General features: G+C 38.0%; 1 protein-coding gene across 1 annotated transcript in view; it reads right to left on the bottom strand.

Moving 5' to 3' along the window:
• Positions 1–2,729: 2,729 nt before the first annotated feature.
• CFAP95 (cilia and flagella associated protein 95) overlaps positions 2,730–14,035 on the bottom strand; it is a gene marked incomplete at its 5' end in the record, with an annotated part of 82,546 nt that continues 71,240 nt past the window's right edge. The window contains 1 exon segment of the mRNA XM_082657506.1: positions 2,730–2,991. Within this exon segment, the coding sequence (XP_082513632.1) occupies positions 2,800–2,991 (192 nt within the window). The 3' untranslated portion in view covers positions 2,730–2,799.

The following is a 14,035-nucleotide window of genomic DNA, read 5'->3' on the forward strand; positions in this document are numbered from 1 at the left end:
GGTAAAGCGCTTGGCCCACTCTCCATCTCTATTTTCTACATCATATACTCCGGGATCTTGATGCCTACTTGAACTTAACCAAACTTGCTGTCTCTACTATTAGGATGTGGCTTCTGCCTTTATCGTCCTAATCTCAGTCACCAAGAAGCTGCCAATTTTGCCATTTTTCTACCAACCCCTTCCCTCTACAACTTGTTATTTCATATTTGTCTGACCTCTCCTTAGGTAAAGGGTCACAATGCTTCCATAAATAAGTATACCAGGTGAGAATAACAGCAAAATGATGAACTCACCCCCATCCAAAGAGGGTCTCCTATCATATCCCTGCTGATTGTTGCTGTATCAAAATCAGACCAGTGCTGCCAGATCTGCAAATGTGCCAAGGACATAAAAATTCGAATTTTAAAGTAAAATGTCCTAGTCTATAAAATGGGGCTCAATTTTTTAAGATTAATGAAAAAAAAACACTCTGAAGACTAAATAAAACTTATCTGTAGGCCAAATTTAATCAAGGACCACCACTGCCATACATCTACTTGGGATTTGCCCAACCAATTACCCATTCTCCCAGCAGCAGTCTGCATTCTGCCATAGTGAGCTCACACCAACAGTTCTGACATAATAACACATAAAGGCCAAAAGAAAAATACTGACCAAATATGAATGCTAACTGTATAAACACACAAGATACAGTGTTATTTTGGTGTCTCAGGTGGAATCCTATGAAGTATACATGTGGAACCATCAGAAGTCAGTGTGGTCATTTCCTAAGGAAGACACTCTCCGATGATCATATCTGAGTTCCACTTTTTATTGTTTGAAATGGTCTTTGATACTGGTGAGGTGAACCATTAAAGAAGTTATCTAAAGAAATCCAAATCAACACAAAATAATTATACCTGAAAGATCTAGGTAATCTCTATTTTTTTCAAGGCATCATTTTATTCTACTAGTTTAAATAAAATCCCTCTAATTTCATTCTCCTTCTAACCAAACAAAAACTGATTTCTAAATTGATCCCTCATGGCAGACCCAGGTCATTTATGTAGAATGCAATGTTAATCATTGTGACGATATAGAATTCCTGCTAAAGTAGGTGAATTTTTTTCTAAGTAAAAGGCATTGTTCAAAGGTAGTGATATGGCCATTATGACTTTTTCTCCTTCCAAAAGGAAAAAAAAAATCAAATGATGAGTAGCTTGACATACAGATTTGCATACTTCAAACATCTGTCCACCCTAGATATGTTAATGAATGTTCGGAGTGATTAAACTTGAATTTGTAGTCTGTGGAAAGAAAGGTAATCCTAGGCAGGTATCCCCTAGAATAGGTAATATATAAAGAATTAACAAACTAATGCACCATTGTGAAGCAATTATACTCCAATAAAGATGGCATGTACATATATACACTACCAAATGTAAAACAGATAGCTAGTGGGAAGCAGCCACATAGCACAGGGTGATCAGTTCGGTGCTTTGTGACTGCCTAGAGGGGTGGGATAGGGAAGGTAGGAGGGAGACGCAAGAGGGAAGAGATATGGGGACATATGTATATGTATAACTGATTCACTTTGTTATAAAGCAGAAACTAACACACAATTGTAAAGCAATTATACTCCAATAAAGATGTTAAAAAAATAATAAAATAATTAATTTTTAAAAAAAGAATTAACATTACGTATTTATATATGTTATACATATTTATACACATATATTTGTGTATATGTACAGACACACTTTAAAGCAGCTATAAATTATAGTAAAACTCTGCTGGTGAATGCTTCCTTGGCATATCCATATTTTATTTATTATCATTTCTCTCCTCACAAGGCTTATAGTTTTCCCCATATTTTGCTAATCAAATTAGCATTTATCATGAAATACTATTTCATGAATTTCTTTCTTAAAGAAAAACAATGAGAGTAAATTTAACCTAGGCCAAAATAAATAAACCCATCCTCAGAAAAAACAAAAGTTCAACTGTACCTCAAAGATCAACTAGAATTTATTTATGTAACCCTGGGCAAGCTACTTGAACCTCTGTGAGTCTCTGCTCATCTGGAAAACAGGAGTGCGAGTCAAAACAACTGCTAAGATTTATTCTAAATCTAACACTAGATGATTGGATTTTCCATTAAACCCCTAAAGTTTCACTAAGATTCTGTCTGCATCTCTGCTACTTCATACAATAAAAAGTGTTATATTGTATAAGGAAAAACACCATGCTGAATGATAATCCACAGAGCAGCTAGCCACCACAGATATGTTAAAGTGTAGAAACAGACACACTCCTCCCCAATAAACACACACACACACACACTCAACATTATTATAGGGCCCATGTTGCTCAAACTTAAGCCAGTTGAGTTTCATGTAGAATTTGAGTACCACCTAAATTTTTATTCACTCAAAAGTGGAATTTAAGTTATCTCTTTTTTTAAAATCAGACACACCCTAAGCAATCATGAGCTTGATTGTGTTAGCTTTATGCATTTTTTCCTAATAAAATTTAAAATAAATTCAGTCAATAAAATAAAACAAAATAAAGTAACATAAAATAAAATTCCTCCAAGTACCATCTAGAATTGGGTTATATACCTTCAGTGAAAAACATACTAAACTTTGGAAAATACCAGAGTAGCTTATAAAAAGAAAGATATACACACTGGTCTAGAATATAAGATTTTGTGTTAAAGGAATCTATTATCGTAATATTTCCACTGCATTTATTAGGATAGAAAATCATCAACTGCTACATCCATTACCTTTCATTAGTTATAGAATCTGATTCCATATATTATTTTAAAAAGGGAACAACAAGGCCACTGGTAAATGGGTAGAGTTTTCGTTTTACATATGAATTGGCATAAGTCCCACTCTCATCATGCCAGGTGTTGATGCCAAATCTTTTGGAACCATTTAGATCTGTGAACTGAGAACGGCATTTTCTGTAGACAACTGAATAATCATCATCTTGACAAGGATAACCCTACGGGGGGAGGGAGAAAGATAATATTAAATGACTAAAATATATAAAAAGGAGTGATTTCCAAAAGTTGATCTTTAATGTGTTAGTTGTATTATGATCACAGGTTAATTTTCAAAAAATTGATTAATTTAATCTCTCAAATTACTAACACCTCTTGTATTTGGCTATTGCATTTATAAGTACTTCTAATTCTGAAAGAAGAATCTAGTTCATGGCTGTTTTATTTATAAAATTAAAATTATAAATTATCATATATGTGAATTTTTCTAAACCATAAATATACAACATAAAGAACCATTTAAATTGTATGACCATCTGCAAAAAGACAAAAACAATTACAATTTAACTACCATTCAATATCTTTTTTACTAATATGTTATAATCATTCCAAAGAATAATATCTTGGGTTATATTTTTAATAATTGCTATCAAGTCATACTTGCCAGTAACTGCCAAGCTGGAAGATTCATTCCTATGAGAAATTTATATCAGTATAACCCAGTATAATATTTAAGGTATTTATCCTTAGAGCACTTCATAAAAGCTTCTATAGTAATAAAACAAGACACTATCATTGACCATTTCCCAAAGGAAATATTGATTCTCTCAGATTATATCAAGGGTAATGGTAGACAAGAAACATAAAGCCCTTGCACTGATTATCTAATTTCTGCTTCAAACTGGTACTAATTTTAAAGCACTAGGACAATATTGAAATTAAATCACCAAAACGATAAAACAATGAAAGAACACCAAAATAGTTCTAACCTTAGATTGGCTTTATTGAAAATAAATGAAAATTCTAACCATATAATAATCATTATAGTGTCTATTTACTGAGTGCCTATTATGGGTTGAACACGGTAGTTGAGTATTTATAACTTTTAATCCACAACAGGCTCTGAAGTAAGAATTATTACTCCCACTTCACATATAAGACCATTTGCTTAAAATCTCAGGAGAGAATCTAAAGAACGCTACTGATTCAGCCAGGGCTTCAAGCTATCTACCTGTAAGACACATCATCCCACCAGCACCCTCATGAAATTCTTAATATTTAAGAGATAAAATATATAAACAATAAAATCCAAAAGCTACATAATATCCATGTCACTTTCTATATAGTTTTGGGCTTTTGCTTTGTGTTGTTGGGGGTCTATTTCTTTGGGGTTTGTTTGTTTGTTTTTGGTCAGCTAGAGGCCCTTTAAATGAGATTAGAGCATCGCTTGCCAAACTGCCCTCTAAGTAGGTGGCAGGATCTGCTGATTTCTACCCCAGTTGCAGTGGAACTGAGGACAGCTTCATATGCGAGGTCAGCGCCTTCCTTTAGCATCTCCCAGACAGAGTGGACAATATATTTTGATGTGATGAGTGACAAGAATAAATGTGATGTTTTAGGAAAAGTATTCCAGCCGCAGAAGGTACTAAAGACTGAAGGTGAAAAGGACCGGATTCCAGAACTATGATTAGAACTGGATCTCAACAACTCACATGTCATTAACTGATGGATGTATAAACAATTCACGATGTGGTCTATTCACACGATGAAATATTATTTGGCAATAAAAGGAAAAAAATACTGATAGTTGTATAGCATAGATGAACCTTGAAAACATTATGCGAGGTGAAAGAAACTAAGCCAAAAGACAGATTGTATGATTCCTTATATGAAATGTCCAAAATGGGCAAGTCCACAGAGACAGAAAGTAGTTTTGCCAGGGGATAGTGGGAGGGAAGGAATGAGGAGTGACTATTAATGGGTGTGACTGGATCACGAGGCACCAAGATATGTGGCTAAACATTATTTGTGGGTTGTGTCTGTGAAAGTGTTTCCAGATGAAATTAGCATTTAAATTGATGGACTCAGTAGTTTGCCTTCCCCAATGTGGGTGGGCATCATCCAATCTGTTGAGGGCCTGAATAGAAGAGAAAGGCAGACAAAGTAAGAATTGGCCCCTTCCTGCCTGATTGCTCAAGCTGAGACATTAATCTTATCCTGCTCCTTGGTACTCCTGGTTCTCAAGCCTTCAAACGCGAAGTGAATTACATCACTGGCTTTCCGGGGTTTTCAGCTTTGGTTTTGTTTCTGTAGAGAAACCTAACTACTACAGTGGGTATGGGGTTTCTTTTGGGGGTGATGAAAATATACTGAAATTGACTGTGGTGATGATGGTATGACACTGGAGATACACCAAAAATCACTGAATTGTATGTTTTAAAAGGGTGAATTTTATGGCAGGTGAATTAAATCTCAGTAAAGCCATTATTTTTAAAAAGTGGTAAGTAGGGGTGTGCAATTCTGAAGTTAGGAAAACTAATTAAGAGAATGTTTGTTGCCTGTTAACACATAAAACTGAGTGCCTCCCATTATCAGAGATGTATTGGTAAACCAGCTCCCCCCACCAAAAAAAAAAAAGCCCACACAACTGATTTGTAATATTTGACAATTCCTGTGGTATAAATACTCCTGCCATGGTTGACTTCAAGCTACCAAGTGAAGTCAGTAGTGAACATTGAGTTGGGAAGACGTGAGCATGCTCATCTCATGCAAACTTTAAGAGGTGACACCAGCTCACCCTGAATCCACTTCTCCCATTTCACATTGTGTAGTAACCATGCAGTTTGAGTAGATTAACCCCCCTCCCAGTCTAGGGGTAGAATCTAATTGGCCTAAGAAAATAAGGACAATCTCACTCCACTCTCAAAGACAGTGATTGGTTCAATGGTAGGCATGTGACTTGAGTTTGTTCAAACAGCTTAAAGCCTGAGATTTTGTTCAAGAGTTTGGGGGAGGGCTTCCCTGGTGGCGCAGTGGTTGAGAGTCCGCCTGCCGATGCAGGGGATACGGGTTCGTGCCCCAGTGCGGGAGGGTCCCACATGCCGCGGAGCGGCTGGGCCCGTGAGCCACGGCCGCTGGGCCTGCGCGTCCGGAGCCTGTGCTCCGCAACGGGAGAGGCCGCAATCATGAGAGGCTCGCGTACCGCAAAAAAAAAAAAAAAAAAAAAAGAGTTTGGGGGAAAAACATTCTTTTTCCACTATTGCACATAAGTAAGGAAGCATCTAGCCCAGGTTGCTGTTGGCAGCCTGCCTACTATCAGTATAGCATGAAACCAACACCATAAAAGGCAGGCTTGAGAATCAGTAAAAAGTACCAATGACATTGCCATATCAATCCTTTCCTGAAGCCAGACTTTTCAAATAAATATGAGCCAATAAATTACTTTTACTGTCTGATCTGGTTTGAGTTGGTTTTTGTACAACCTACTAAAAGCATCCTAATACATACTGAATAATCTGCAATATTGAAACACCGAGGTTCTGAGAGTTAGAGCAAGGAAATGGAGCAAAAACAAGGGAGCAGCTGGGCATATATAAAAAAGTAGGAGTCAAGGCAAGCAGTAAATTTGTGCCTAAGCATATACTCAGGAATTAGAAGGATGTAAACATGGAATAGGTGAATAAAGAAGGTTTTCAAAAATAAGAACAAACTATTAGGAACCAGGAGGGTATAATTGTTATAAGGAAGCAGAACAGAGTATGTTTTCCAAAGTTTAATACAAAAGGCACAAAACAGAATAGAAAAAAGCAGCTTCACCAAGAAGGTCCTACCTCAGAGGACCTTTATATTGACTGCAATTCATACCCAAGGCTAAATTGAGATGGTGGGAGTTTTGGACAAGTGAGTAATTTGGTGTACCTCTCAAACCAAGTATACAGGGAGGGCGTAATCATTCAAAATTATTAGTAGTTTTCCCTTTTCGGGGTGTGTAACCACCCATTTTCCCAAGGGGAGATCAAAATTTATTTTAGAAAAAAAATGGCAACCAAAATGCAAAGTAATATCACCTTCTAATGCAAAATAGGGTTCTTCCGAAAGACAACAGCCTTGCAATCCAGTTCAGTTTTGAGGATTTCAGAATATTAATGACCATACCTGGAAGACTCAGATCATAGATTTCTCCAAGCATGTAGAGAAAACATCCTTTGCCATGAAGGCTTAAACAAGAGTTGGAATGGAGAGTAGGAAGATAGGGAAGAAGTCTGGGGCATTGTAGGAAGACGAAAATAAGGGAAAAGTAAAGCAGGACAGCAGAAATAGTCGAAGCATTTCCCAATTTTCCCACCTGTTGACTTAAATCAGACAGTCTCATTGACATAGACAGAGTCTCATTGATGTGGACAGAGGGAAGTGCACTGGATAAATGAAAATAATGGCACAAAGGTATAAGGGGTCTCCTGGCCCCCCATCTCTCATGAGAACTCAGAACAGACCACCACTCAGGCTGTTCTTTCATTTGCCTGGGGCACAGCCAAACCCAAACTGGCAGAACAGCATGGTCAGGCAGAGGGAGGCTCTGAGAATCATCAATTCTGAACGACGTTTGTATCCTGTGGCATAAACAAGACCCTGAAGTAGTTGTAAGTCTGCAGAAGGAGTTCAACTGTTAGCTGCAGAGCTGAGCATTGGAGCTAGGTACTGAATGGGAGTCACAGAAGGCTTCTGTGGGGTCCACAGTATCTATGGAAGTGGAAATGAGGCTGAGTCATCTCAAACATGCCATCTCAAACATGCCATGAGGGCTCCAACCAAGCCCAGAGAAAAAGAGTGAGAAATAGAAAAAGACTGACAGTTAACAACAGCCACAGACTATAGCCACTTATGCTGGCAAGGGAAAGAGCAACAAGCTGGACTTGAGATATCATCCCAGAGAACACCACACAGAAAATGCTGCTCTTCCCCTCTGGCATCAGGATGCTAAGTTGCATCCCTCTTTCCATATACCTGGATGCCATCTCAGAGAAAGATACAGTTGCTATTGCTGCATAACTGGCCAACCCATACATAGCAGTGTAAAACAGTTGTCATTTCCAGATTCTTTGGGTCAGGAATTTGGAAAGGTACAGCAAAGCCATCTTATTGCTTCACAATGTCTGAGGCCTCAGTTGGGAAGACCTGAAAGCTGAGAGTGACTTAAGTGCTGGGGTTGGAAACGTCTCTCATTCCAATTGGTAGTTGATGCTGGCTATCTGCTGGGACTTTAGCTAGGACATTTGATGGAACAACTGTACAACAACTCCTTGTGCCTGCATGGGGTTCCTCACAGCATGGTGACTGGGTTCTGAGGATAAGGATGGCAAAAAGAGAACCAGGAGGAAGTTGCGTTACTTTTAATCAACTACTCTGGAAATCGCATAGCATCACTTCCATCATAGTCACAGTTCACCCAAATTCTAGGGGAGGTAACATGGACTCTGCCTCTCAATGTGAAGAGTGTCAAAATCACATTGTAAGAGCATGTGCGATGCCAGCACATGTTGCAACCATTTTGGGAAAATAACAATCTGCCACAGGGAGAAAAGCAGGGTGTGTTGGGATTCCTAAGACCACCCCTAGATACAGTGACTTGCCAGGAGGGCTCATAAAACTCAATATATAATTGTACTTGTGGCTATGATTGATTACAGCAAGTTGATTCAAAGCAAAGTCAGCAAAGGGAAAAGGCACATGGGCTAAAGTCCAGAAAAAACCAGGTGTGAAATTCTGAGACCAAGAGCCCCCCCTCAGTGAGTCACACAAGATGCACTTAATTCCCCCTGCCATGTGTTGTGAAATGCTATCTACTCGGGAAGCTCATCAGAGACTCCAAGCCCAAGATTTTTCTTGGGGGCCGGTCACACAGGCACCCTCTGCCTAGCACATACCAAAATTCCAGACTTGCAGAAGGAAAACAGGTGTTCAACATAAACCACATTGTTTGTGCAAACAGTTTAGACACAGTGAGCTACTCTTATTCAGGAATTCTTATCTCTAGATGCCAACCAAAGGCTAACCTTGTAAGCAGGACTTTTAACAGATAACAGTCTCAGATCTGCTTTTCTACACATAGGGGATGGGAGAGGATCTCTGAGAAAGTGAGAGTTTTTTCAAGGAAGGTTAAATATCTCCTATAGGAACTATTTGAATTATGGAATCAGACTAAGCTTTAAGAGTATTGAAGAGTTAGTGTTTTCCCACTGGTTATGGGCTCGGGAAGAGGGCCAGTTATCAGTTAGACATACTTCCTCTGCATATGTGAGTTGCAGATAGTCGTTATGGTTTCAACACCCTAACATACTATTTAAATGTTTATTCAACAACTATTTAGTGGGGCTGGGAAGAAATATTTAGAAACTGTGTATAGAAAGAGATTCGTGAATTATCACACATTATTGGCTGATCCACTATTCTGGCGCCACACAGACCCTGAGTTCTGACAAAGTTTACTTAAGATAGGACAATCACTGCAAGCTTTTTCTGAGTCCTCCAGATAGATGACGGTAACTGAAAGCATTTGTCTGAAGTGTGGAATGGGTGGGCATCAGAGCACAGCAGCTTAAGAGGGGACTAGAGGAGACATTTCACAGAAAGAATTTAGAGGACTTACCAGCCTAACTGGGGATAAAGAACCAAAGATGTTCCATAACTTCAAACCCAGATGTCTGAGAGAGCTCTAATACCACTAAAAAGAATAAAAAAGACATGGAGATGGAGAGGACTTGTTTAAGGAGGGAAATGAGTCACTTCTCAGACATTTTTAATTAGAGATGACATCAGTACAAAATGTTTATTTTAAAGGCAGTGTTGTGGGACAGATGGCCTGGAGAGAAGTCAGTGCCCTGTGCACAGCAGTGATCATTGGCTGGGGAAAGAGCTATAAAGAACATTACTGGGATAATGGACTATATTTGAATATGGACTGTGGCTTAAATAATTATACTGTATCAATCTTCCCCTAGGTTGAAAACTTTACCATAGCTATGTGTCTTTGTTATTAAGAAATACACATTGAACTGTTCAGAGGTAAAGGGGCACAAAGTCTCCAGCCTATTCTCAAATGGTAAACAATTGCTGACTCCAGGTAAAGATTATATGAGAGCTCCTCTTGCTAGTCTTGTAACTTTTCTGTAAGTTTGAAATCATATAAAAAATAAGTTACCCCCAAAAAGTGATGGTTATAGAGTCATGGGAGTGGATGAATTCTCTGAGATTATGTAAAATGAGAGGAGCAGGGTTCTAGGACCCAAATCTTTGGGACATTCATGGCTAGGTTCATAAAGAAGCCATGAAAGACAGAGAAGAAAAGGTATGGAGAGAGTGTTGCAATGTCATGAATTCTGAGGAAAGGGAGGGCAAAGAATGCTGTGGTAGCCAACTGCTCACTTCCAAAGAAGCATCACAGAGGTCAAGACCTGACAAAACACAACCAACAGTAAGAGTCAATCTCTTTTCACCTTTGAGTGTGCTGTTTCAGAGAAGGGTTGAGGAAGTTGAGTGAAACATCCTGATAGAAGACGGAAAAAAGTGTCAGAGAAAAGAATGCTAAGGGCAAACAGGCCCTGTAGAAACAGGAACCACTAAAGACCCAGCAAGACAATCACTCTAGGGAAAATCTGCGTTAAGGTTAATAAAGCTTTCTTCTTCCTTTTCTTCTTTTTCTCTTCCTTCTTCTTTTTAACAGATCATAGAAAGACAGGTTAGGATATTACAGAAGGGTCCTCTTGAGTCCCCAGTCGACCTTCCCTCATTGTGAAAGACAAATAGAACACAGTTATACCACTTATATCAGGAAAATGTATCAGTGTATCTTTAAGTGATGGGTATCCAATTCTTAGATTCCTATCCCCTTCCCACCCTCATTCCCATAGCCTCTAAGCATCAATATCTCCCAAACCTCTCTTTTTTTAGAATAAGATGACATTACTGTTTCTTAGACAACCATATACCCAGTCCTTACCCATTTTTTCCCAGTCTTCCAAGGGGTTGTTCTGTGGTTACACTTATTCTTATTTGATTTCATCCTTTTTATTTAGGACCTTTTATTTTTCATAGTTTTATTTTTCAAGGTTATTTTCAATTTTAGGCCTGCCTTCTAGAACATCAGTAACTCTGCCTAATTTAATATTACAAGATAATTTGAAAGCACAGTCTCAATTCCTTCATCTAGATAGCTCATCCATGAAACTATATAATGGGTTATGTTTCCTGGCCAAATCAGTCACTGCAAACTAACCTTGTGTCCACCATTACGGATAGCTATTAGCTACCTGGCATTCATACAGCAAATGTCATTCTTCCCTAGCATGCCTATAAGTATCCTCATTTGGTGTACTCCACTTACTCTTAAAAAGGTATTGAGGCAACAAGCTTATTTATTTGAATGTCACATTGGATGGAATGAAAATAGATATTAAAGTAGATTGCTGTGATGTTTTGTTTGATTATTTTCAGTATACATTATGTATAAAATTCTTCCCCACTTACGTGCACTTGACTGAAGACCCACCTTCCCCTAGTAAGGTTGTCTTCTAAGCACACATGCAGAGTGATGTGGGAGAAAAGAACAATTCCTGTACAGCCAAAATTACTTTACTAACCCTGGGGATCACATGGGATAGGCATCTTAGACACATCCCTTCACTACTTTTAAAATGATTTCATTCCTATTGGATATTTTTTCTCCCAGTGATTGAATTACAGATAAGAGTAATTGGCAAATGCAGCTATAAAGAACATGTAATTAGTTGGATATATTATTGTTACCTATTTAAGAAACCTTTACTATCTCTTTTTATTTGATAAAATTTTACAAAGAAAAAGCATTTGTAAGAAATACAGGTATTCAACTAAAGAAAAAATAGTTATGGGAAATGCAAGGAATTGTAGGCTGTGAATATCAGTATAAACATCTATATCATTAATGAGTCTGGTCATCACAAAGAAGAATATGGAGATCTACATGAACAATCACATCACAAAATAAGCTGACTTTTTAAAAAAAAAAAAATACAGATTTTTACATGTATGTAAATGAAAACCCAAAGACGTGGTTAAGTGGGTCTCCGAGGAACTCTGGTTCTTTTTCTTTATATAAATTTATTTATTTTTGGCTGCGTTGGGTCTTCACTGCAGTGACGGGCTTCTCATTGCAGTGGCTTCTCTTATTGCAGAGCACGGCGTGCGGGCTTCAGTAGTTGTGGTGTGCGGGCTCACTCGTTGTGGCATGCGGGCTCTAGAGCACAGACTCAGTAGTTGCGGCGCACAGGCTTAGTTGCTCCGTGGCACGTGGGATCTGCCCAGGCCAGGGCTCGAACCCGTGTCTCCTGCATTGGCAGGCGGATTCTTAACCACTGTGCCACCAGTGAAGCCCCTAAGCTGACTTTTAAAGACTAATATCATTCAAACTTTAGTAATGGCCAGCATCAAAAACTAAGCAATACACTATTAAACCTTAGTTATTGACACGTTTTTCTTTCTTATGCACAAATTTTGATTGTTCCTATCATTTTAATATAAAAAATAAACATCACCTTTCTTATTTCTCAGTCTATATTCTATGAGGACACTTGCCACTGTTTTATATTTATAGTGGTGTGGTTAGATATAAATTTGAGGCCCAGGGTTCTTGATTTTTCAATTCTTTTTCTTTCTTCTTTACAAAAGTCAAATATGCTCACTGTAGAAATTTAAAGATAACCAAAAGGAGGAAAATAAAATCTCCCAGAATCCCAAGTTCCCTGAAGTAGAACTGAGCTTTTATGACTTGACTCAGAAACAAAAGGAGGTCATGGTTACTTAACTTCAGAAAGCAACATAAGATGAAGGTATACTATCAAAGGAAACAGGGTTCTTTCCACTAAAAGGACACATGCTAAAAAATACTTGGGGATCTGAGTTTCCTGATAATCAAAACCCCAAATTTCTTAGCTGTTGGTGATACATCAGGTGAGCAGGAGTTAAAATATTTATTTTTTAATTTTCAAGTAGACTTGAATTAAACATCTGCCAAGGTACTTATTCAAAAAGATTACTTGGTCATAAATAACTATTAGGATGAGAAAGGATCAATGAGAATCAAATCAAATCAAATCACAGAATTTGAGAGCCAGAGAACTCATAAAGATCTTTCTGTCTATATCAGTGAGAGTTCTCCAGAGAATCAGGACCAATAGGAGACAGATAGAAAGAGAGAAAGAGAGCATAGAGAGATATGATAGACTATCTACCTATCTTATCTATCTCTCTATCTTATCTATGTATCTATCTGTCTCTGGGGAAGCCCTGTGGAGCTATATGAGCAGCGGCCAGCAGATCCTAAAGTTGAAGCTGGGGCCTAGGAAATGCAGTCCCTTAGTGCTGGCAGAATGCCATGAGACTCAGATTCAGAATTGTTTGCCTATAAACTACAAAATCATGCCTATATGTATACATATAAGGTCAGCACACATATGTGCAACACACATTGAATTTAGGTGGAGGAATTTAGGTGGAGGCATGAATTTAGGCGGAGGAAGGCCACCATCTCCTTCTGAACCCAAGTAATAGAGGGCTGTTTCTCTGGTTAACTAGCAGCAGCATTTTGGAACACCTTGACATTAATCAAAAAATACTAGGTACAATCATGTGACCCCCTTCCCTCTTCTCCAATTCCACTCCCCCACCAGCACCTCTTTTGCAGAAGAATCTAAAATTCTAATTTCATTTCAGTCAATAGCACATAATAAGATAAACAAGCATAATCAGCAAATGGCCATGATTCTTTTGTTAATAGATAGTGATTCAGAACCTTAACAGGACAAAAAAGAGAAAATTAAATAGTAGATATATTAAGATGCAGTACAAAGCAAAGTAGTACTAAAATAAAAGTCATGAAGACACATCATTAACTCTGAAACATTACCTAATTAAAGTTCAGCCTTAATTTTCTGAATAAAAGTTTGGCAAAACCACACTTTAATCTAGACTACAAGGCTTACACATGATTATTCCCTGTGGCCAGAGTTACATCGCACAACTTTTTGTGCTATTATCTTTTTAAAACAGAACAACAAAAACAACAAAAGAACAAGAAAAAAGGAAAAAGACTGCCTATACTGGAATGAAATTATGGAAGATCATGGGGACACAGAATGGAGCAAAGATACAAAGAGAGGGCCTTAAAAAGAAGTGGGAATGAAAGCTAATTTAATTGACAGGTGATACTTCCTATAGAACCACCAACCTTTC

Source organism: Grampus griseus (assembly GCF_964374135.1).
Source record: "Grampus griseus genome assembly, chromosome: 6".
NCBI lineage: Eukaryota > Metazoa > Chordata > Mammalia > Artiodactyla > Delphinidae > Grampus > Grampus griseus.